Source organism: Camelus bactrianus, chromosome 14, assembly GCF_048773025.1.
Source record: "Camelus bactrianus isolate YW-2024 breed Bactrian camel chromosome 14, ASM4877302v1, whole genome shotgun sequence".
Classification (NCBI taxonomy): Eukaryota; Metazoa; Chordata; class Mammalia; order Artiodactyla; family Camelidae; genus Camelus; species Camelus bactrianus.
In genome coordinates, this window is record NC_133552.1 from 20,757,136 (window position 1) to 20,783,080 (window position 25,945).

General features: G+C 35.0%; 1 protein-coding gene across 3 annotated transcripts in view; it reads left to right on the plus strand.

Annotated features, from left to right (window-relative positions):
- The window catches only part of VWA8 (von Willebrand factor A domain containing 8), a 297,774-nt gene that overhangs the window by 81,929 nt on the left and 189,900 nt on the right, over positions 1-25,945 (plus strand). For all 3 annotated transcript variants that reach the window (XM_074378241.1, XM_074378240.1, XM_074378239.1), the window contains exons 14-17: positions 72-185; positions 11,272-11,440; positions 13,204-13,281; positions 20,077-20,192. In XM_074378241.1, the coding sequence (XP_074234342.1) occupies positions 72-185; positions 11,272-11,440; positions 13,204-13,281; positions 20,077-20,192 (477 nt within the window). The remainder of the gene's footprint in view (positions 1-71; positions 186-11,271; positions 11,441-13,203; positions 13,282-20,076; positions 20,193-25,945) is intronic.

Sequence of the window (25,945 nt, forward strand, 5' to 3'; positions counted from 1 at the left end):
GATTCTATCTCTAATAACTCCAACGTTCAAAACTGATTAATGTGTTTGCTGACCTTCCGCCATCCCATTAGGCTGATCCACGACCGAGAGCTCAGCCTGTACGACGGCTCTAGGCTGCTGAGAGAAGACAGGTACATGCGTTTAAAGGAGGCACTGCAGATGTCTGATGAGCAGCTACGGAAGAGGTGATTTGGGGTTCACTGCTCTTATTGTCAGGGTTACCTTCTTTTTATCATTCTTCTAAACCTAGGGTCAAGCCAAGATGACTTTGAACAGCTTAATAATTTGGGGTCCTAGGCATGATCATATTTTGGGACTTCTTAAGACTCAAGGTTGCTATCCAAGATAGACTCTCAGCCTTACTTTTCCATGAGTGTTTAAACATTTTATAAGAGCGTTAGTTTTAAGAAGTGAATCCCTCTTCTGTTGTCCTAACGATTCAATTTTGGCCCCAAACTTTATATCACTTCAGGAAAAAAAAAAAAAAGAGAGAGAAAGAGAGAGAGAGCCTCAAAGTTAATGGGGCCTACCCTCGTAGGAAGTGAGCCATTGTTTCTGGGGTATGCTACCTGATGCAGGATTACCTTTTATGGCTTATTTAAACCTTCCTTCCAGAGCCATAACAACCAAATATTATGTATGAGACCGGATTGGATCCTGGATCAGGAAATGAAATGAAAACAGCTATATAGGACTCTTAGGGACAATTAGGAAAGTTTGAATGTGGGCTGTATATATTACATGATATTGAATTAATAATAATTTTCTTAGGTATCATAATGGTATTGTGTTTATGAAGGTGTTGACCTAAAACAAATAGACTTCCAGTTTCTCCAGCAAGAATAGTTTATTTGAGATCAACGAAGAACTGCAGTTTGGGGTCCATAACCATGGTGAGCCTTGGGCAAGTCCCCATACAACGAGAGGAGGAAGGATTCTTTTCAAAGAGGGGAAAGAAAGTCAGGAGGGCCGTAGTGAACAAAGAGGTCATTGGAGGAATCGAGAGTTCGAAGTATAGTGGCTTTTCATTGGCTGAGCCCTTGCCAGGCAAGAAGAGGAAGCCTTTCTTCTTTTGGCTCCACTATTGTCATAGGGTGCGAGAGCTCCCCCTTCTGGCCTCCCGACCCTACTTAACTGAGGGTTCTGTTTGATAATTTTTTGCAACAGAGAATATTCCTATTCTGAGGAAATGTATGCTGAAATATTTATGACATAAAAAGATGTCTGCAGCTTACTTCCAAATGTTTCAAGGGGAAAAAAGATATGGTGAATGGGTACAAACACCCCCCCCCCCATAAAGACAAAGAGCAATTGAGAATGAGAACACAAAGTGGTGAAATCTTAATAGTTGGTGAAACCTAGGTGAAGAATATATGGGTGTTCATATTCTATTCTTTCAAATTTTCTACGGATTTGAAAAATTTCAAAATAAAAAGTTTGAAAGAAAATATTTCTTTCAGCTGTGCACTATACTTTCCCTTAGAGGAGATTTGGCAATTATAAGTCATTTTCTATCTCATTACATTTCCATGGATGTTTTTACATAATTAGAGATTGTTACTTTGGGGAATGCCTTGTCACTTCATTGAATCTTCTTTAATTGAAGCCACCCCTTCCCCCTAAGGGCTTGCTGCCATATTTAAAACAGTAAAATCCTACAAATCATAATTGTGTTTCTTATGTGTTTGTGTTTTAAGGAGAATTTTTTTTTATTTCCTTGGAATTTTTTTTTATGGTGAGAAAATGTTCAATTCCTTACTATCTCTGTATAAGCTATTTAAAAATTCACTTGATTACACAGTTATTTATGCTTCTGAGGTGTGTATCATCAAATTCCTGTAGCCCAGTAAATGGTTTGGTTGAAAGTTTAGGAAGGCAAATTATAAAGATTCCTATCATAACACACCTTGGGCTTAAAACATTCAACTATTGTACGTTATTTGCATGTGAATCACCTATCGGGGAACAGTTGTAATTTTCAGGGAGATGAATCAAAGCAGTTGGTCTGGAGCTGTCAGCAAGACTGCCCAGCAGGTTCCCCTCGAACTTGAGGAGTGTTGTCTTCTGGCCAAATGTCCAGGAAATGACAACTCTTTCCTATGAAGAGAACTCAAGTTCTCTCTAATGGTCGCAAGCAGTTTTGCAAAAAGACACTTCCAGGAGCAAAGAGGCTCTGAGCATTGTGTTCAGGATTTGGCTCAGACTGGTCAGTCGTGCTTCCTTCTCAAAGTGTCTCAGAACTATTGATTTTCATCACTTCTGTGAATAGAAGCCAGGCTCAGTTCTGTCTCCAGAAGTAACACTGAGTAGGTGGAGACAGATCAGAGCATTGCTTGGTTTCCTTCACTTATTTTTTTTTATTTTTGTTTGAGTTTTTTGTCATTGTTAAATATGCATGAAACTTGAGCCAGATAGTTTTTCAAGATTTTTAATGAAAAATATCAGCCATCTGTTATCTGTCCTGGGACGCTTTCCCATTTCCCACTCCTCGGAGGCTACCACTTTCAACCTGAGCTGTTTCTTTTGATATTTACCTCTGTATCACTAAACAATATACTTTCATTGATATTTCTTGATTTATTTTTCAGTGTTAGGCACTATCTATTGATTTCCTATTCTGGAAAATTACAGTTTAACTCCCTTTCACCATCCCTCTTCCCACTACACATATGTGCTTCCTGTCTCCCATTCTTCCTAAATATTATGTAATAATTTTGTTTAGAACTTCTTTCAATATTTACATTATTATTATAGCACAAGGACTATATACAGCTGAACTATTCAGTAAGCTACAGTTATTTGTCTTTCCTGAAATATGTTTTGTTTTTCCTAAAGTTAATTATTATGAAGAGAGGCAGATATGTAAATAAATAATTACAATGCAATTTTTAAACGTTTTAAACATTGTAGAGATTTCTACAATGATGTCGTGGAAACACAGAGGAGGAAGTGACCTTCTTTTCTTTTCTTCTCCTATTACTACCTCACAGAGGTTTATTAGTGAAGGCAAGATGCTTAAAAAAGTTGTCAAATATAAAGAGGTTAGTTTACACTTTACCTGCACCAAAAAAAACGTTTTCCAAATTGGCTTGACTTTTTTAAGACAACTAAAAAGTATTCAGCTACCATACAAATACTTGTGTGTATTTAGTTTTTTTTTTTAACTGAGGTATAGTTGATTTAAAATATTAGTTCCAAGGGTATAAAAATGATTCAATATTTTTATAGATTATACCCCATTTGAAGTTATTATAAAATGTTGGCTGTATTCCCTGTGCTGTACAATATATCCTTGTACCTTATTTATTTTATACATAGTAGTTTGTATATCTTAATCCTCTACCCCTGTCTTGCCCCTTCCCCGCACCCCTCCCCACTGGTAACCACTAGTTTGTTCTCCTTATCTGTGAGTCTGTTTCTGTATATTATATTTATTCATGTGTTTATTTTTTAGATTCCACATACAAGTGATAACATACACTATTTGTCTTTCTCTGTCTAATTTCACTTAGCATAATATTCTCTAGTTCCATCCATATTACTGCAAATGGAAGTATTTCATTCTTTTTTATGGCTGAGTAATATTCCCGTGTGTGTGTGTGTGTGTGTGTGTGTGTGTGTGTGTGTATGTGTATGTGTGTATCACATCTTTATCCATTTATTCGTTGATGGGCACTTACACTGTCTCCATATCATGGCTATTGTAAATAATGCTGCTATGAACATTGAGGTACATATATCTTTTCAAATTAGTATTATTATTTTCTTTGGATATATACCCAGGAGTGGAATTGCTGGATCATATGGTAGTTCTATTTTTAGTTTTTTTGAGGAAACTGCATAGTTTTTCCATGGTGGCTGTATCAATTTACATTCACCAGTAGTGTACTAGGGTTCCCTTTCTTCCACATCCTCACCAACATTTGCTATTTGTGGTCTTTTTGATGATAGCCATTCGGACATGTGCGAGGTGATATCTCATTGTGGTTTTGATTTGCATTTCTCTAATGATTAGCTATGTTAAGCATCCTTTCATGTGCCTGTTGGCCATTTGTATGCCTTCTTTGGAAAAATGTTTATTCAAGGCTTCTCCTATTTTTTAATTGGATTGTTTGTACTTTTGGTGTTCAGTTGTTTGAACTGTTTATGTATTATGGATATAATGCCTTATTATACATATTTGCAAATATATTTTCCTATTCTGTAGGTTGCCTTATTGTTTTGCTAATGTTTGCTGTGGGTTTGTCATAAATGACCTTTATTAACAATGTTGAGATACATTTCCTCTATACCAACTTTGATGAAAGTTTTTATCATGAATAGATGTTGAATTTTGTCAAATGCTTTTTCTGTGTCGATTAAGATGATCATGTGATTTCTAACCTGACTTTTCTTGATGTGATAGATCAAATTGATTGATTTGTGGATATTGAACCATCTTTGCATCCCTGGAATAAATACCACTTAATCATGGTATATGATCCTTTTCATATATTATTGAATTTGTTTTGCTAGTATTTTGTCAAGAATTTTGACATCTATATTCATCAGAGATAATAGCCTGTAATTTTCTTTTTTTGTTCTATCTTTGTCTGGTTTTATTATAAGGGTAATGGTGGCCTCATAGAACAAATTTTGGATGTTCCTTTCTCTTAAATTTTTTGGAAGGATTTGAGGAGGATAAGTATTAGCTCTTCTTTATATGTTTGGTAGAATTCCCCTGTGAAGCCGTCTGATCCTGGACTTTTGTTTGCTGGGAGGTTTTTTTTATTACTAATTCAATTTCACTCTTAGTGATTGGTCTGTTCAGATTGTCTATTTCTTCCTGATTCAGTCTGAAGATTGTATATATCTAGAAATTTATCCATTTCTTCTAGGTTATCTAATTTGTTGGCATATAACCGTTCATAGAATTCTCTTATGTTTTTTTAATCTCTGAGATATTGGTTTTAATTTCTCCTCTTTTGTTATTTATTTTGTTTATTTTTCTCTATTTTTTTCTGGATAAGCCTAGCTAAAGGTTTATCAATTTTGTTTACATTTTCAAAAGAAAAACAACAGCTCTTGGTTTCATTGTCTTTTTATTTATTTTTGTCTTGATTTTACTTATTTTCTCTCTGATCTTTATTATTTCCTTTCTTCTGCTGAGCTTGGACTTTGTTCTTATTTTTCTAATTCCTTTAGATGGTAGGTTAGGTTGTTCATTTGAGAATTTTTCTTGTTACTTGAGGTAGATCTGTATTGCTATAGACTTCCCTCTTAGAACTGCTTTTGCTACATCACATAGATTTTGGAATGTTGTGTTTTTATTATCAGTTTGTCCCAAAGTATTTTCTGGTTTCCTCTTTAATTTCTTCATTGACCCATCGGCTTTTTTAGTAGCATGTTATTTAGTCTCCACATATTTGTATTTTCCCCATTTTTTTCATGTAATTGATTTCTAGTTTCATATCATTGTGATCAGAAAAAATGCTTGATGTAATTTCTGTCCTCTTAAATTTGTAGAGACTTGTTTGTGGACTAGCATGTGCTGTATCCTGGAGAACATTCTCTGTGCACTTGAAAAGAAAGTGTATTCTGCTGTTTTTGGGTGGAGTGTTCTGCTTATATCTATTAAATGGCATCTAGTCTAATGTGTTTAAGACCACTGTTTCCTTATTGATTTTCTGTCTGGATGATCTGTCTATTGATGTAAGCAGGGTGTTAAAAGTCCCTTACTATTATTGTATTATTGTTAGTTTCTCTCTTTATGTCTATTAATATTTGTCTTATATATTTGTGTGCTCCCATATTAAGTGCATATATGTTAATGAGTGTTATTGTATTGCTCCCTTTATCATTATATAATGCCTTTCTTTGTCTTTTGTAATAGATTTTCATCTAAAATCTACTTTGTCTGATATGAATATTGCTACCCCAGCTTTCTTGTCATTTCCATTTGCACAAAATATGACAGTCATATTACAGAATCTGCCTCATTCTGATGATATGGATTGTTGGTAAATTTTTACCTTTTCCTGGTTAACTTTGCCTTAGTTTTGTGGCCCATTTTTGTTCTTCTGAGAATAAATATGTTCTCTTTTAGGGTTGTAATAGGTTAGAATCTTCCTTTAAGCCACATGACTACTTCTTTCAAGGCAGTTTAGCTGAAAGAACATAGCATGAAAAGTGGGAATCTGTACTCTGTGAGAAAATTAATTTGTTTCGTGAGTTGTTCTTATAAATAATACAGCCCATTATCTAGCATGGGTTGATACTGTATGCTGTCCATATCTAATATGGCACTCGTGGCATTAGCATTTGGACTATAAATTAGGAACTCATAACCCAAGTCATCTGTTCTTTCATTCTGTACCTGAGCACAGAACTGAAGTTTAGCAAAGTGACTATTATTTCTCTTTGTCTTTAAATAAACACAAGTATTAATGCTTTGTTTCCTTCTGAGCGATTTTGAGATAGACAAAAAGATCAAATGTAGAATGAAGGGAAGTTAAACTTAAGCTTCTCTGCCTCTAGACTAAGTTTGGTAAATTTAGATACATTTTGGCTTTCAGGTAGGAACAATTTTCATATCTGTGTTTGGCATGTCTCATTTAATTACAAATTTAAAAAATACCTTGAATTGTTGCAAAAAGGAATTTTGGGGTACCTCACATGTTCAAAGGAAGGGAGACAGTGCAATTGGGCCTCTGGAAATAATAGAACCTTGGACTTTAATGTCATCTGGGCTCTCTGTTTTGCTCTATACTTCATCTCTTTGTTTCAAATGTCACAATACCTGGCATATAGTAGATCACTTAGCAAATGTTTTTTAATAATGAATAAATATTAACCAAAAAAGTTCTAGAAAACTCAAAGTAAAGTAATTCTATTAATCTTTTTTAGGTAACTTTCTGAGCTAGCAATGTTTTTTTTTATGAACCTACTAATTAGGAATACTTTGCCTTTTAATGACAAGTCTAATACCATAGGGTCTCATAATTAACAGCTACTAGCTGTGAGCTACCAAGGCTTTCAACTTCATAGTGTGAAACCCAGTTTCTATACAATTATATTTGACTCCATTACCGACCTTCAGTCTATTCTAATTCTTCACCAAAATCATATACCTTGTGGTTTCCATAGTGTTCTGCAGGCATTCTTTGCAGGTCATGACATAGCTGGTGTAGCCTTTGAAATAGCTTAAGAAATGTTAGAGACCTTCCTTCTTGTATTGCAAGACACCAGGAATACTGTGTACATGGTAGTTAGAAATAGCATGATGGCCATGCACACCAGACACCATGCCTGCATTTCTCACAGGAAATAACGACCAAAATAGAACTGCTTCCTTTGATGAGAAAAACTTCTTTGGGGAAAGGGGGAGTGCAAATACAATTGGCTGCTAAATGTGTCCCTTCCTGCTGTTGGTCAGAGCCTAAATGAGAGGGGGTGAGAGTTTCTGTGAATTACTAATAGTTTATTTTACTGAGAAAATGTTTCTGGTTATCTCAGGGAAGCAATAAAGATTTGGGGCCTAGTCTCAGTTGTAATTATATATACTCCAATGTTTTTGCATATTTATTGGATTTTTTTTTTATTGTAATTGAATATTGAAAACAGTTTATAATCTCCCAGTTTTTATTAATCAGTTGTGAACCATAACTGGACGCTGGGTTCAATCCTCAATCTGTGAGATTCCCTGGACCTTTTTACTCTTACTCATGTTTGAAGATAGCTAGGCCTGGAGCATTCTCTCCTGCCTCCCCATAAACCTCTGGATCTCTTTGCTAGGAAATTAGGCTTTAACAAAATTCAAGGTAGATCCAGGATTTTATGCCCAAGTCTTTGTGTTTGATTCTCAAAACAGAGCCTTAAGCAAATTCTGAGTCTGAAAAATAATTTTAAACATTTTTTATGCTCAAGATAAAGTTCTAAACTCTGTGCCTATGAAGGGTCTACTTGTAATTGTGTGTATTGATTTTGTCTTTTGGATGCACAAATGTATCAGATATTTGGTACAAGACTGCACCTTCTCTGAAAAATTCATTCAACACTAGATTTAGACTAGCTGCTCTGCTTTTGGATGGGAAACCATTACTCTCGGTTCTGATCACTTACCTTTGTTTTGTCATTACCACCAAAATTCTTCAAAAAATTTCTTGCAGTGATGGTTATTAACAGCAATATATTAATTAATTAACTAATTAATCTATCGTATGTTGTCACTCATGTACCACACTAGACATTGTTTGGTAGAAGTTTATGTTAGGAATGTGTCCGTGCAGTTTGCCACCTTGCGAAAAAAGGAAAAATATTGACTGTGTACAGAATTTCATAACCTCTAGGTTCTGAGCTGGAACATTAATTAGTATTACAGTGTGGAAGGCCAGTTACAAAATCCTCTTCCAATTCATGATTAATGTCTTCATAAAAACCTTCTATATCATTGTTTCAAGTTCCTTAATATACACATTTGACAAAAATGTAGCATATAGTTTGCTTCAAAAGATTGAAGTTTATCGAAGTCTTTCTTTTTTTTAATTAGTAACTTTGTTGAGGTATAAGTGACATATAAAAAACTGCATATTTAAAGTTTACAGTTTGATAGTTTTTGATATTTTTATACACCTACAAAACCATCACCACAATCAAGATAATACATCTATGATCCTCAAAGTGTCCTCAGACCCCTTGGTAATCCCTCTCTCTGGCCTCTTCTCACCCTCCTCTCCCACCCCTAGGAATCTGCTTCCTGTTATGCTGTATAGCTTGCATTTTATACAGCTTTTTATAAATGGAACCACACAGTATATATTCTTTGGAGTCTGGCTTCTTTCATGCAACATCATTATTTTGAGATCTTCCGTGTTGTTATGTATATCCGTAATCCACTCCTTTTATTGCTAAGAAGCATTGGAAAGTACTTTACTCTCTGAAAACGTATACTTATGCCCCCAAACAAACAAACTGACCTCAGTATTTTTATTTTTTAAGTCTTTTTAGAAGATCTTTTTGCTTTTTAAATTTTTAATCTTTATGAAATAATGTCTATTATCTGAAATTAATCCATGTCTTTAGTTTCATTTGTTATTTGTTGTTAAATTCTAGTAAAATTGAAGTTAACTTTGTTTTAAAATTTTAATAGTTCATGTTTCCTAATTCTCAGTTATTTACCACTCCTTCAGCCTTTATGTTACCCATCAGTATGTCAGGTCGCCTGAAGGTACATGGCAGATCCTCAGGAGTACTCTGCTATCTAACTTTCAGACTTGGAGAACCCAACATCATAAGGAAATGACTTTACATATGACCTATTTATATATAAAGGAGGCTTTGCAGAGAACCAAGCAAACAGAAAGGTCCTTCTCATCCCATTTTTCAGTAGTTTGATGGCTGTTTGTATAGTCAGTATAGGCTTCTCTGCCTGACAGATTAGTTGTCTCAGAAATTCCCCCTTTAAACTGGGCCAGCTCACTTGGGTATCTGGCTTGAGTTAGTACTAAAAAAGCAAGCCACAGACAATGTGTGTCCTAAGCAATGACCATCCTCTTTTATAAGTTAAAACCACTTAGTTTGTCTCATGTTAGTTGTTCTTTTAGTCCTAAATTTTCAGCTCAGCTGTGGTACCTGCTTCCCAGCCTGCTGGTTTAAGAATGTAAATTGGACTTCCCTTTTTGGCTTTCTTGTTTAATTTTGGCTCTGTTTATTCCCTAATTTAGTGTCTCTCACTGTCTTGAGTAAAAAACTACATCTGCAGCTTTAATATTGAGCAAAGCACAAATAAGCAGACTCTGTCTCTCCCATCTTCTTTTATCTCAGCTTGGAGACAGGTGGATCAAGGATGAATCCAAGAAGCAGAGTTTTCTGGATTATAGCAAACCACTTAGCAGAAGTAGAAAGTAGAATAACCCTCCCTTTTAGCTTTCAGATGATAGAATTTTCTGGGTCCAGGTTATGTCGTGACTAATTCTAGCAATCCTGAGTGTTCATGCTACCCTGAAGTACTATCCATGTTGTTATCCCTTCCTCTTTTCTTAGAACAACTCCTTTGGACAGATCATCCCCATGCCATGCTTGAATATCTGTAAATACGTCTTTTTCCCCTACCTAGAGAAATGAAATGATACTTGGTAGCTTATATGAATTCATGCAGACTTTTCATATGACCATTTCTAAAAATCCTTTTCCCCTAGCTTACAAATTATGCTGTGGTCCCTAAAATTGCAGGCCTTGTAGTCAAGGTCTCAGTGGGTCTACCTCTTGTATTAGGAGGATGTTCTCTTATCTGAAATCTTCCGAGTATTTATCCAATTCTATCCACATAGGTCCTATCTCCTGATATTCTCACTGCACAGTCACTTAACTGTTGAGTTCTATCATAATAGTTAATGGCAATGAAGAAATGGCATTTATGTCCCTTTATTTTTGTTTTTCTGAAGATCTTGACAAGTGGTTGGGTTTCATCTTTCCTTTCCCAGCTAATATAACACTCAAAAGGTATGTTCACACTGTGATTTTGAGAATTGGTAAGAACTGACAATATTTGACAAAATGTAATCATGATTAGATCATGATAAGGGGTTTCTAGTTCCTTCTTCAAAGGTACTCAAGTCATTTCACAAACTATGGGAAATCTCATCTTATTCCTCTGTGTGTCCTAGAATATTTACATCCTCAGATTCCGTAGCAGAGATTTATCAGAGAGATCACTTTAAAAATAATATTGTTCCCTATAAAATGACAAAAGAGTTGAATTATACAAAAGTTCACTTTTCTCTACCTTTTTAAGACCTAAGTGTTCTTATTGCCAATCCAAATTTTAATTTTACTCCAATCTCTTATGCTTAAATTTTCTGTATGACAGAAGGTCTCCTCATCCTGAATCAGACTTCCTGGCCTTTCTGTGATTGACCTAGAGCATGTTCTTTGCAAGACAGGAGATTTTGAATGAAGACAGGACTGATGAATATGAACTGTGTAGGATTTTTTTCCCAAGGGGCTATGGAGAAAACTTACTGTAGGCATAACAACAGATCTAAAACAGTGGTTTGTGCCAGGGATGGAGTTTCATCAATGGATAAGGTACATCATATATGAACAGTTGGTGAGTCTACTTTTGTTTTAATCTTAGGTTTTTAGAATGTCCTAACTTTTTTTTCTTTAAAGCTGGTTCTTTGGATAATAGCTTTGACTTCAGTTTAGCCTTGTGATTGCCTAGGCTTTAGCTACCATGACCTAATTTCTAACATTGAAAGGTTATGTTTAAAAAAATTTTTTTTTTCCTTTTAGATCAATTTTTCCTGTCCACCCCTCCTTCAGAATCATCGCTTTGGCAGAACCCCCTGTTGTTGGAAGCACAACACAGCAGTGGCTGGGACCAGAATTCTTAACCATGTTCTTTTTCCATTACATGAAACCACTTGTCAAAAGCGAAGAAATGCAAGTGATTAAGGAAATGGTAAGAGCGAGGCCAGCTCTAGCCTGCTGCCTTCAGCTGTTCTCTTTTTGAGGCATTCTTGACACTTGCTGGAGCACAGTTCGATACTTTTGGGTTTTTCTCTCCATTCCTACGTTTCCTCATCAAATGGCTTTAAGACATCAGTATTTTTTTCAGAATCATTGGGAGGGCTTGGTAAAATACAGATTGCTGAGTCGGAGGTTCTGGGATGGTACGTGAGAATTTGCTCAGGTGATACTGGTGCTGCTGGTCTGGGGACCACACTTTGAGAACCATGAATGCAGGCTGTCTGTCCTTTTTCCTCATGTGGAGGCGGTTTTGGGATTCCCTTTCCTTTCATATTCAGCCAAAGGTGATTTTTTTTTTTTTAAAGTTCCCACTGTAAGGGGAGGCCAAATATATTTTCATTACTTAGATTTTGTAGAAAATACTAAGTAACCCTGGTTCCCTCCGGAGTGCAGTGTGTCCTGCACTTAACTGATTAGTGTTCTGGCTGCTTGTCGTGTATGTAATCTGTTATTTCAGGGTCCACTTTAGCCAAGCATTGTGTTCAGCACTTTGGCGTTCTAGAGCTGCACTGTGCATATAGCAGCACTAGCCACACTAAATACAATTTTAAAATTCAGGTTTATTGTCATATTTCCCATGGTCAACAGCATAGATGGACAGTTGCATCATCATAGAAAGTTCTATTGGACGATACTACCCTAGATCACCAATAATGAGCTTTGTACATAAATGCACTCTTCCCCTTTGAAATATCAGAATGAACTGATTAATTTTAGGTCTTGTGAGTATGGTTGTGGGTAAAGGCGTAGACTTTACAGTCAAACAACTTACCTTTAAATGTCAGATCCACTACTTATAAGCTTCTAGATCTTAGGAAAATTACTCAACTGTAGTTTATCCATCTGAAGATGGGATAGTAATACCCCTTATATCACAGAATTGATTTAAGGAACAAATGAGATAAAGTAGGTACTGAACAGAGCTTCGAATTTTAAGTTCCAGTTGCTTAAATGACCAAAAAAACCCTGAGCAGTTTATTTCTGAAATAGTCACGATATACCAGTCATTGTTCTAACCTCTCCTTCTACTCTTTTTAAATTAAAAATTTTAGTTTGTTATTGTTTAGATAAAAATTTCTTATAATCCAATTTAAATACATATTTAATTATATTAAAATCGGTATAGTTAAAAGCAATCATATGTGTCTTGGGGCAACTGTTCTTCAGAGTTCATTGATAAATAGACCATGCCCCTCAGGTATGTGGTTTTAAAGTCCTTGAAAAAAATGGGCCGCTTGAGCATCCATCCTTCACACAAGGACACCTTATGTCACTTAGTAGATACAGATAGAAGATTACTACCCGATGAAGGGGTTTGGTTTCAGTAAGAAAAATGCCTAGATTAGAGTTGAAGCTAACAAAAAAGGATAGAATGTATGAAAAGTTACTTATGGGTACACTCTATGCCCATTTTTAATTGAGTTAGAGGCTCCTTTCAATTTTATCCCGGTGACGGAATTGTAAATGAAGAGTGTCCTGGCTTTAATTACCTGATTCTCAAAGAGAAAACAGAAGCAGAAGTGTTTCCCGAGAAGATGAATGAGCAAATTTATCTGCATGTTAAACATAATACCTATAATCAGAGACTTTCTAAAAATATCATTCTAATATTGTTTGATAAATAGCTGTAATTTCTGGCTGATTAATCAGATATCCCAATTTATTCTTTCTCTCCTTAATTTTCTCATAAACTAGGTCCCAAATATACCTCAGGAAGCTTTGGACAAATTGTTATCATTTACACACAAACTCAGAGAGACACAGGATCCAACAGTAAGTCTGGGCTTTTTCCTACAGGATTTTCTGTCATTGACGTTCTGTGGCTTTATGATCTTGGAGTTCAGTGCTTTAACATTTATTTTTTAAACAGGTGTTCTTATCCCTTATGCTTTGCTTTATCTTATGTATATATTTTACTCCTTCAGTGATTTTTTAAAGTTTCTTCTAGCTCCTCGTGGTTGCTGTCACAGAAAACAACTTTCAGCTTTAGAGGGGTGCCTGGCTATTCTTGGGGATGTGGCTCTATTCTCTGTCCTTTGCTGAACAATCTCATCTGTTCTTACGGCTTCAAGCATCACCTCTATGTTAATGCCTACAGCTTTATTTCAGCTTCTAACTTCTCTTTCCTCGTTGATTCTCTAATTGTATTTACCTTCTGGGATGGTATAGGGGCAGAAAGCCTTTCCCTTCTTCCCTTCTAGGTCTTTTGACTGGCCTAATAATTAAACTGACATGAGACAGAGTAAGAGGAGAAAAACAAATAAACAAATTTAATTATGTACTTACAGAAGCCCCATAAAAATATGAAACTCCAAACAGTAACCAAAGCAGGCAGCTTTTGTACCTTTTAGTCAGAGAAATGATAAAAATATAAGGAATTGACAAGACAAAGAAGTTTGAACTTAGGGTAGTAATTAAGTGTAGAAGTAACCAGGTTTGTTTCTATAGCCTTCTTAGCCCTAAATTTCCTATTTCTGGTGATAAGGATGCCTTCTGCCCTCCTGGTACAGTGAGGGTACCTTCTTCATGGGAGATTTAGTTCCTCCTTTCAGGGGACAAGGGAAGGTCAGGATGTCCTTGTGCCAGCTATTTAAGTCACTTTAATTCAAAATAATCAACATGCCCAAATGGCATATTTTGGGGTGGCATATTTCTGCCCACCTCACCTTTTAAAAATTTTCTTGCTTAACTTTTACTTCAACATTCAGTTAAAACATTTACAAATTGTAACAAAAATTTCCCCGTTTTCAAAAGTCCATTATGCTCAATATAATTGAAACTCTATCAGGGATGAGATGAAAAGTTACTTTTCAATCTGAGGTCTTTAAGAAATAGTTAATACTTTAAAGAGCCCAAGGCAAATTACATATTTGCCCACAAAAGGGATAAAAAGACCAATGAAAATGTTAAGTTATTTTCATTGGGCTGGAATTTTAATATCTAAGATGAGTTATTCTATGCCAATCAGAAGCATGATTGTAATACATGCATGGTTATACCTGCCTTTGAATAGTAAAAAATAAAGAGCTAGTTATGCTTTAATAAATACAATTTTGTAAACAAAATGTTAAAAATACAAGGCAAAACAAACAAACAAAAAAAACCCCAGAAGAAAGAAAGAAACAAATAAAAACACTGGGCACCAGGGAATTAAAAAGGAGGGCCATTATGTTTAAGAAATTGGAAACCCCTGCATATGTTGGAAAGATCAAAGGCTGTCACTAACTCTGAGTCTCAATGTTCTCATCTGTAAAGTGAGAAGGGTTATCTACCTCTTAAGGAGGTTGCAGTGATTAAACATGAAAATATATGTGAAGAATCTCCTCCTTAGTAGTTGCTTAAATTTTTTCCACTTCTTGACTCTGGAATCCCTGTAACTGTACTCCTATCTTTACTTAGTTTCCCGACTTTGTTAATTATCTGTCTACCAAATTACCTAAAGTAGAAACCTTGACGTCATCATGGAGTCTTTGCTTTCCCACTGTCTCCACTTAACCTGAAAGCAAATCTCATCAATTTAACATTTGATGTCTCATCTATTCTCTTAACTATTGTCAATCATTGCCCTAGTATTGGATTTCATAATCTTTCTCCTGGAATATTGTTTCCTTTTGACTGCCCTCTTCAACAAGAGTTCATTCCTCAAACAGCCCTGTACATATGGCTGTTGTAACAAAATTACCATAAACCGGTGGGTTATGACAACAGAAATTTCTTTTCTCACGGTTCTGGAAGCCAGAAGTTTGTGATGGGTATCACTGAGCTGAAATCAAGGTGTCAGCAGGGTCACACTCCTAGGGGCTCAATGGGAGAATCCATCCCTTGCCACTTCTGGTTTCTGGTGGCTGCCAGCATTCCTTGACTTTTGACTTCATTGCTTCAGTCTCTGCCTTCATCTTTATATCACCTTCTCTTCTGTGTTTCTGGGTTAAATCTCTCTCTGACTCCCTTTTACAAGGATACATATGACTTCGTTTAGTGACCGGGCCACCTAAATAACCCAGGATGATCTCCACATCTCAGACTCTTTACTCTGATGTTATATGCAAAGTCCCTTCACCATAGGAGGCAAAATTCGCAGGTTGTAGGGATTAGGATGTGGATATCCTTAGGAGGGACCATTTTCCAGCTGTCACAGCCCTCCTCTGCGACCAGGTACCTCTGGGACCTCATCTCCAGTTACTTTCCCCTTACTCATTTTTTTCAGCTACACCGTTCTCTTTGTTGATCCTTGAACACACAAGTGTCTGCCTCAGAGCCCTTGCCACTTGGTGTTTCCTCGGCCCAGGAAGCTGCACATTTGCTCCCTCGCATGATTTGGTCAGATGTCACCTTTTCAGTGAGGTCTTCCTGAAGCACTCTAGCATCACATTTCCTCCCTGTTTCATTCTCTCTTTCTGCTTTAAAGAGCTTCATGATGCTTATCACCCTTTGACATAATATATGTTTTACTCACTTATTTTTTTATTGTCTATTTTCCCTCACTCAGACTTTAGTTCCAGGATGACAGGGTTTTTTTTTTTTTAAACATTTTTTATTGATTTATAATCATTTTACAATGTTGTGTCAAATTCCAGTGTAGAGCACAATTTTTCAGTTACACATGAACATGTATATATATTCATTGTCACATTCCTTTCTCTGTGAGCTACCATAAGACCTTGTATATATTTCCCTGTGCTATACAGTATAATCTTGTTTATCTATTCTACAATTTTGAAATCCCAGTCTCTCTCCCCACCCCCGACGCCTTGGCAACCACAGGTCTGTATTTTATGTCTATGAGTCTATTTCTGTTCTATATTTATGCTTTTTTTTTTTTTTAGATTCCACATATGAGCGATCTCATATGGTATTTTTCTTTCTCTTTCTGGCTTACTTCATTTAGAATGACATTCTCCAGGAGCATCCATGTTGCTGCAAATGGTGTTATGTTGTCAGTTTTTATGGCTGAGTAGTATTCCATTGTATAAATATACCACTCTTCTTTATCCAGTCACCTGTTGATGGACATTTAGGCTGTTTCCATGTCTTGGCTATTGTCAATAGTGCTGCTATGAGCATTGGGGTGCAGGTGTCATCCTGAAGTAGGGTTCCTTCTGGATATAAGCCCAGGAGCGGGATTCCTGGGTCATATGGTAAGTCTGTTTCTAGTCTTTTGAGGAATCTCCATACTGTTTTCCACAGTGGCTGTACCAAACTGCATTCCCACCAGCAGTGTAGGAGGGTTCCCTTTTCTCCACAGCCTCTCCAGCATTTGTCATTTGTGGACTTTTGAATGATGTTTAGTTCCAGGATGGCAGGGGTTTTTGTTTTAGTCCCTGCTTTATCCCCAGCATCTGAAACTTTACCTCCTATGTAATGGAATATTCAATAAATATCTGTTAAAGAAATAAATGAATGACCCTTGTATGCTGTCCCTGGAGTGATCATTTCCAGATCCACTTCCTGAGTTCTTCCCCTTCTTTACAACTGTCCAGGGATGGGTCCTCTTGGCCTATTGACTGAAAGACGACCTACTCAGTGTGCCCACGGAGTTCCATCTGACCTTAAGCTGCTCTTCCAGCTTCATTTCCTACAGTCTCTCTTGAAGCACCCTCAGTTCTCCCACACTTCCCTTCCTGCTATTTCCAAATGCCTCTGCTCTGGAAAGATGATGCCCGGAACGTGCTTTCTCCCTGTCCACTGTCCCTCAGGTCCCTGTTCTGGCTGGTCTCCCTCACGCCCCAAAGCAGGAGTAAACTTTATTGCCAGTCTGCTCTCTTGACACTTGGCATATGCTTCTGACATTGACGTATTGCAGCTCTGTCACAGTTTATTTGTCTCACCAATGAGTATTTGAACTCCCTGAAGCTGATGTTGTTCATTCTTTTATTCCCATTTCCCATCCTGGTGCCTGCCCAGCATATAGTAGAAACTTAATAAACGTTTGATGAAATTGATTAATTAATTAATTAATAACTTATTAACAGATCATCCCTAGGGTCTTCTCTCCCTGGGAACATTACATTTTCATAAAAGAAATGATTCTTTAAGAGGAAAAAAAGAAAATTTATTTTTAATAATTTTTATCAGACTCTTCAAATTTTAAGCTGAGTTGCTATTATTAATTATGTTAATCCAAAAAAAAATCCCTTGAGGTGTGCTCTTTAAACTGAATAACCATGGCAACTAAGAGAATGTGCTCACATCCTCACCCTTTGTTTTTGCTAGATAAAACTGAAGTTAGAAATTTGATATTTTAAATGTTCAGTACATTAGGATTTTTAAATTAAATTACATTCTCAGTTTTTAATTGATGTTAACATGAGAGCAGAAATAGCCAAACCCTTGTTTCAGCACTTAAATGCTCAGCCTATAATGTCTTTATGATTTAACACTGGATATTACTACAAAGCATTGTGATATTATCAGCTGATTTGATACTTTTCAAATTCATGAGAAGTCCTTACTGATCATTGGAGTGAAATGGGAAGGCTGAATTCAGAGTCATGCTTAGAATGAGATTAGAATATTGTAACCTAGAAAGTTACCATACAGTTTAATAGGACGCTTGTCGTAAGAATCCTTTGGTTGGAGTCATTTGTCAAACATTTTCCGTGATTAAAATAGGAATGTTTCTTGGTCTCAAGCATTAAGGATGGGAATTGCTGAATCATATTTAATTTCTGATACTTTCAGTCATACTGGCTGAAACAATCTTATCTTCAACCCTTCCTGCTTTCTCATATCCGTCCTTCTTTCTCATATCCATCAGCTACCAAGCCTTTTGAAACATTTATTTGATCCATTCTTATTGGCAATAACCTTACTGTAGGACTTTATCTTTGTATAGACAGGTAATTGAAGTAGCTCTCTGTTTCCTGTCTCAGTTCTCTCTGACCTTCAACTACGTTACATACTACCGCCAAGTTAGTCTTTCTGAAATCATGTCACTACTTTGCACATAACAAAATCCTATTGCCATTAGAAGAAAGGCCAAGCGCCTCACAGGGTGACTCACAGGTCTTTGTTATTTGGGAGCAAGCTTTCCAGCAGGACCCTCTAATAAAGCTGGGCTGGTTTCCTCACATTCTGCATGTATTTCTGTTCCTGTTGCTTTCATGCCTTTGTTCATAGCATTCCTCCTGCCCACTTGAACATTTTAAGCCCCTCTAGCAGTTGTCAAGTGCTCCACTTATTTTGGCATTAAATTATATGCTATTTTGAATTGCATTTTGCGCTTTCTTATATTTAAATATTGTCTCCATGTCTAGAATGCAAATTTGTTGAAAAAGTATGAACCAAATGTTTGCTTATGAGTTCTTTGAAACTTAGAGTGTGTTTTTCAGTAGAAAAAAGGGTATGTCATAAATGGTGTTCCTGCTCCTAACCTAGTCCCCAAAGGACTCTTTAGCCCGTGTTGTAGCTGAAATATAACACTAATGACAGCAGACCAGCATCTCTTGGAGCTGTGAAATACATGAGGAAGGAGAAATCAATTCATGTTTTTCTTCCTTGGGACATGCAGAGATGACCTTAAGTGAAGTGTTAAGAGGAGCAAGTATGCAGTGTAGCTTTGACATCCTCCCACCATCCGTTCCCAACCCTTTGTTAATTTCATAATGTCCCCGTCTCCATTTCCTCCGGTGCTCGGGCCACTTTACTGCCCTTTCACACTCTGTGACATTTCACCCTGGCCTCTTCTGCCCTCCCAATGGGCTGGTTATTTCAAAAGTTCTTCTCTTCTCTCGTTTTTCAGTGAAAGTCACTATCTTCTAATGTTGCCAAGTTAGGAATTAGGTGAGTGAAGGCATTATTATTGCCATTTTAAAGATGAGGAAGCCAGGGCTTGAAGAGATTAAATAATTTGCCAAGGACACACAGCTAATCAATGGAAGGCTGGTTTGTCTGACTCGGGAGCTTATAAACTTTACAATTGCATTATGCTGCCTACTAAGATAATTTCATACTCAAGTCAACAAATATTTATTGGTACTTACCATGTCCTGAGTTCTATTAATGGGATTTGGGGAAGATTAAGAACACAAAGTGAAATTATTCTTATAGTGTAGGGGAAGGATTCCATACTGTAAACTGCCACCCAAGTGACAACTGGTGGACATCTCTGTGGTCAGCAGCTTAAATTGTCCACAACTTCTTTTTTCTGTTTCAGAAGACATAAATTTACTTAAAGCCCTAAGCATTTTCTCGCTATCTTAACAATTTGGCTTTGTGTAAACAGGAAAAAGAATGAACAAATAGTTAATTATACACAAGGACTCATGCAATATCTTTCCTCCATCCACCTTCACGACCCTCCCCCCCCAAAAAAAATGTATACACAGAACTTTAATTGAATTTAATTAATAGACATGTTTCTATGATTTTTTTTAAAACTGTCTTTAAGGATGTTTTAAGTGTAAATCGGTTTCTGTTTGTTTTATTTGTAATTCATTAACAGTACTTATTTGTTTTAAGTTTGGCCTTGTCCTTCTGGAATAAAGAATTCTATTCTGATACCCATCCAAAGGGACTTTCAACAAGTTGAAACAGGACTTGTAACAGCCTGTTTTTGCTGTTTGACAGGCACAGTCGTTGGCAGCATCACTTTCTACCAGACAGCTGTTGAGGATTTCTCGTCGGCTGTCACAGCACCCTAATGAAAACCTTCACAGTGCTGTCACCAAAGCCTGCCTTTCCAGGTACCGTATTCTGTTCTGGCGCTGAATTCAAGTTTCTGGGTCTTTGCTAAAACAGTAATGTAAGTTTGATAGTCTGTACTCAGAGGTCTGGAAAAAATACCGGTCTGAATATGTAGCTGTTTCAACCTTGTGTTCAGTCTTTAGAATATATGTAATCTTCCTTAGGCATAACAAGAAATTAAAGAGGTTTTTATAGATGAGAAAACTCTAAAGTCACTCAAGTCAGACAGTAGTAAACAAGTGAAAGTAGTAAACAAGTGATATTTGAATGCTGGTTCATGTGTCTTCTGAACAAGTCTCTCAAGCATTATACTTAGCACCTTCCAAATTTGCGTTGGGATTTTCCATGCTTGGTACTACTGTCTTATTGCCTAAATTTAACAAAACTAATATGTTTTTCAGTCTACACTAATATTTTTCATACTTGTTTGGAAATTATTATAAGACAATGGCTTAATGGAATTTCCTTACAAATTCATACTTGCATGAAACTGTACTAAAAGAATAATAAGAAAAGAATAATAACAGTATCCATTTCTCAGAGGTTTTTTTTTAGACTCTTTTCTTATGGTCTGATAATTATTTTTATGGTGCTTATGACTTTCGTCCATTCATTCCTTGATATATTAAAGAGATTAAAAGTCTATTTTCAGCTTTGGAGAATCTCTAACTGCCCTCTATAAATTTTCAGTTTAGTGAACAATTTTTCTTGTAGTTAAAGCTAGCTCCTTGTGTTGCAACTTGAATTTTTCTGTCTTGTGAAATGAGGCTAAAATGATGCTCATTTTCATTGTCTTTAGTGTAAATCTTTGAATAACTGATAATTATGAGAAATAATCAAATTGATTCTCCTTTTTTAAGTAGATTAATATTAGACTTCCAAATGAAAATTTGAAAAAAGTGCTTCAGTTCCCTATTTTTAAGGATCAAATACTGAAGAAAATATGTGCAGAGTGATAGATTCATTATGTACCCAGTGTTTTCTTAGTCAGAGCTTGGTTATAGGTATGTGTTAACAGAAGTAAATAGTCAACGCTAAACAATATACACCAGTTCAGATCCTAAGGGAAAATAATACTTTGGAATGAAGGAAATAATCATACCCAAAGCATTCTAGAGAAGAGACAAACAATGAAAACACAGCAAATCTTGATAACTAAGCCAGACAAAAATAATGTATGAAAGGAAAATTATAAATCAAATTCTTGGAATAGATATGAAAATCATAAAAGAAATACTAACAAACCAAATGTAACTATACATATATATATATTTAAATCATATGCAATTTGGAATTATCTCAAGAGTGTTAACAAAGTTCAATATTCTTTTTTAAAATTTACCATATTAACATATTAGTGTGAAAAAAAATCATTTCAATAAATTACTAAAAAAGATTTGATAAAACCCAACAGCCATACTTAAAAACAAATCAAAGCAAAAATAAGCAAACAGTATTCTTAGTAAACCATTAATAGAAGGGAAATTCTTTAATCTGATAAAGGATATCTACTAAAAATTTATAGCAAACATTCTTATGGTAAAATACTTGGCACATTTAGGGTTAGGAACAAAACAAGAATGTCAGCTTTCTGTACTTTAATCCCAAGGTTATGTGATTGGCTACATAAAAAATTCAAGAGACACTGCATGTGAACTACATATACAAGTAGGGTACAGTGAGACTACTTATGCATCCAAATCAGTGATATTTCTATATTCCAGTAACAGTCAATGGGGAAATCTAATTTTAAAAAATAATACCATTCAAATTAATAGTAGAAAGCTTTGAGCACTTAAGAATAAATCTAATGAGTGTCATGAGTGACATAAAAGGCTTTTATGGAGAAAAGCATAAATCTTTATTGAAAGCTGTAAAAGGCTTAAATAAATGAGAAACTATACAATGTTCATGGAAGGGAAGATTAAGTATTATCAAGCTGCTTGTTTTCCCCAAATTAATAGTAAATATAATATATAATTGATAAGTATATATATATATATATATATATTTATATATGTGTATGTATATATATATATTTATCAGTTATCCAGCTTGTTCTGCTCTGTGGAACAAACACTCTGCAAAAACAAAGTTAAGTAACTAGGGACCCTCAAACACTGTAGGTCAGGCTAAAATAATGTAGTCAAGCTAGATCAAGCAAGTGGGACCCTTACACAATGTGGTCATACAGATTATAACTAATCAGATCTTTCTGTTCCTTCAAGGTGGCTTTTTGATTTTAAAAAAGTCTCTAGTTAATGAGTCTGAGTTTCGGGTCCTTAGTTCCCTGCCTCCCTCAGTTATAGTGAATTTGACAAGCTGATCTTAAAACTGGCATGGAAATATAACAGGCCAATCATATCTAAAGAAATTTTGAGGAAGATTTAGCAGCTGTACTTTCTCTATCAGATATCATGATTCATTATAAAGTTAGATTTAATTTAAGTGTGATATTTGTGCAAGAAAAGATAAATAGGCTATTAGAAGAGACTACAGAGCCCTGAAACAGACCCACATATTTCTGAGAACTTAGTAAATGTTAGAGGTAGCATTATAAATCAGTATGGGAATGGTTTGACTTGTCAATATATGGTTAAAAATAAAAAAATATCTACTTTGTCCCATACAAAAGTATAAAATCAAGATACACAATAAAAACACTATAAACCACTCTACAAGTTATAAGTCACAAACTAAGATATGTTTACAAGATTTATAATCACAAAAGCATTGATATTCATGAATGATAAAGTATCCAAATTAATGAGCTAAAAGCATCACCCCTAAATGGGAAAAGGATTAAGAGATATTCACAGAAAAGTTAATTCAGATGACCATCAAACATTTGAAAAGATGCTCAACTTTATTATTGATCAGGGAAATGAAATTTCAAACAATAATCAGCTATCATTTTATACTTTTACAATTTTTACCTATAAAAATTAACATTTTTCATGAGCAGAAGGAAATGGAATTTCATTAATGCTGTTGGGATGGCCATCAGGTTGGAGTTGATCTCGCAGTATCTTTGTCCCTTAATATATTAATACTCTATGAATTAACAGTTCTACTTCTTGGTATCACCTTAAAGGTAGACTTAATATGTATGCAATAAGGAGGCCTGTAGAAAGACTGTTTATTACATCATTGTTTGTAAGAATGAAAATTGAAAATAGCCTGTCAGTCCATCATTAGGGAATGAATATATACATTGACATATTCATATAATGAAGTGCTATACATCAGTTAAAATGAAGTAGATCTACATGTGTCAACAGGTATGGATCATGACAAATTAATATCAAGTGAAAAAAACAGTTTGCAAGGGGAGATTTGGTTTAGGATGCCATTTATAGAAGATGTTAAATACAACAGAAGTGCAATATATTTTTTACTCAAATATACAGCAAAATAAAAATACGGAAAAGAAAGATATATACCAATTTCAGGGTAAGAGTTACCTCCAGGAATGGAGAGAGATGAATAAAATGCCTAATAGTCTCTGTAATTTTCTGTATGCTTGAAATAGTTCATGTTAAAAATATTTAAAAACTAAAAATCTTTTCATGCTCATACACGTATTTCACTGAATCAAATAGCTGTTTTCTCCAGTGTTGTCAACTGACCACAGTAAAATTCTGTTTTGTTACCACCCCATAGCCCTTTGCAAATAGTAAAATAGCTATCTTGTTTATGCATCATATGTTGACTTTAGCAAGGCTACAGAGTAGAAAGCCTTTTTACTAACCTTCTCTTCAGGGTAGCACAATGACAAGAAGGAACAAAAAAAATAATCAGTGCATAAAGTTTTTTTTTTAAGTGACCTCATTCCATATTGAAGTAGTGAAAAAGAAACTGAATTTCATAGAAAATTTTAAAACAAAAATTAATATGATTTATATTTATTAAGTCTATTAAGCAGACAAAATCAAAAGAAGTTCTCTAGCCTAAACTTGTTAAACATTAAATTTATTCAATGTTAGCTTGGCTTTTTAAAATCTTGTTAATTTAACTTTTAAAATATTTTTCGTTTATTTGTTTATGCCAGTTGAATTCAGACTGGAACATTTCTTCATCCGAGGGAATGGCTCTGTAAACCCCTCTCATAGCCGGTAATATGTACGTCAAGACTTGGGACTAGATGCATAATTAATTTCTAGGTAGTTGGAAACCTAAGAGGCCAAAAGGACGAAAATTTAGAAGGTGAGGAGGATACCGGGTGTTCTGCATTCCAAAAATTGCTTTATCGTAGAAGAGTTAATTAGAAATCACTATAATAAGAGTTTTACTCCATTCAAGTGTTTTGCACTCCATTAAATTATTTAGTTTTGGAAAATCTTGGAATGATGATCCTTTGGCACAGAAATTTTAAGCAGAGTTGTAAGAATTTAATCAGAAATGAAGATTAACTGCCTTTGACATTGAGGTAATTGAGCAGATTTTCCATTCTCCAAAAACTTAGTTTATCCATAATATTTTTCAAAATTCCCTTGTCACATAAAATGAATAATATTTATATAAAATTTCCACTGTTTAAACTACTAGCTAGTTAATTTTTTAAAATTACAAGCCTGGTAGAATTAACGCACAATGTTAAATTATTATAATGATTCTTGTGGATGTGAATTTTTCATTTTTCTGAAGAATGATTTTGTTTGCAGGAAAGTCTGTTCAGCAATTTATCTTTGGTTTAAAAACTGCTGTTCAGTTTTTTAAAGCTATAATTTCAAAAATCTAGATTTAGATTTTTCTGCTACTCAGCTTACTCTGTAAAGTCTAGCAGACCTTAAATACTTTTATGGGCCTCCAAAAAAAGTTTGGTCCCACTTATAAAGCTTAGCTAAATTAAATATCTTTAAACATTTGAAATTTATTGATAAATTTTATATATATGTTTCCTTTTAAATATTTCAGAAGTCTCAATTAGCAAACAAAACATTGCTGAGAAATTTAATAACTCACAAATATTAACAAATTAAATTTATAAATAGGGTGGACCATGTTAACATAAATATTCCAATACTATTTATAAATATAAAATTTAAAATCAGGTGTAAATTAATTATATATTCAATAGAAATCAGCAGCTGCCTGATATCCACTGAGCCCCTCAGTCTTTTTCTCACACTCTTACTGCTATTACCAGCCTCCCAAGTGGTGATCTGAGGGCATCCCCTTTCCTTTTTCTAGCTTATGCTACCATTCTAAAAAATCTTATTTTATTCCTTAATCTCTAGATCCTATCCCATTTCTGTGAAAAAGACAATTATTTGAGTTTGCCTACAGTAACTACTTCTGTTTCTGTTTCCCAGAATGTGATTGAATCTTTCTTCAGTTTTCTATAACCAAGAGTAGAGACTTTCTTATAACAAGACTAGACTTTCTAATTGCTTTATGCTGGTAGTCAATGAAGATAATAATAATGATTTTTAAGAGATGACAACACTCATAATAGTGATAAATATACTTGAAAACTTTGTAACAGGATATGTGATTGCTTTGGTTATAGGAAGGTGGTATAGAATGATATTTTTTCACTTATCCATTTCTTTTTACCAAAGGCCACAGAAGAAGAGAAAAAAACAATTAGAAAATATTACTGAACAATGAGAAAGGAAGCAATTAAATCATCCCTTAAAATGTGGGAAAAAAGTAAGGTCTGGCCTCATATCACCTGATATGCTGCATTCTCCTCATCTGTTAGGTGGGCTAATATCTTTTAGAATGTAGGTTCTAGAGGTAAATATAT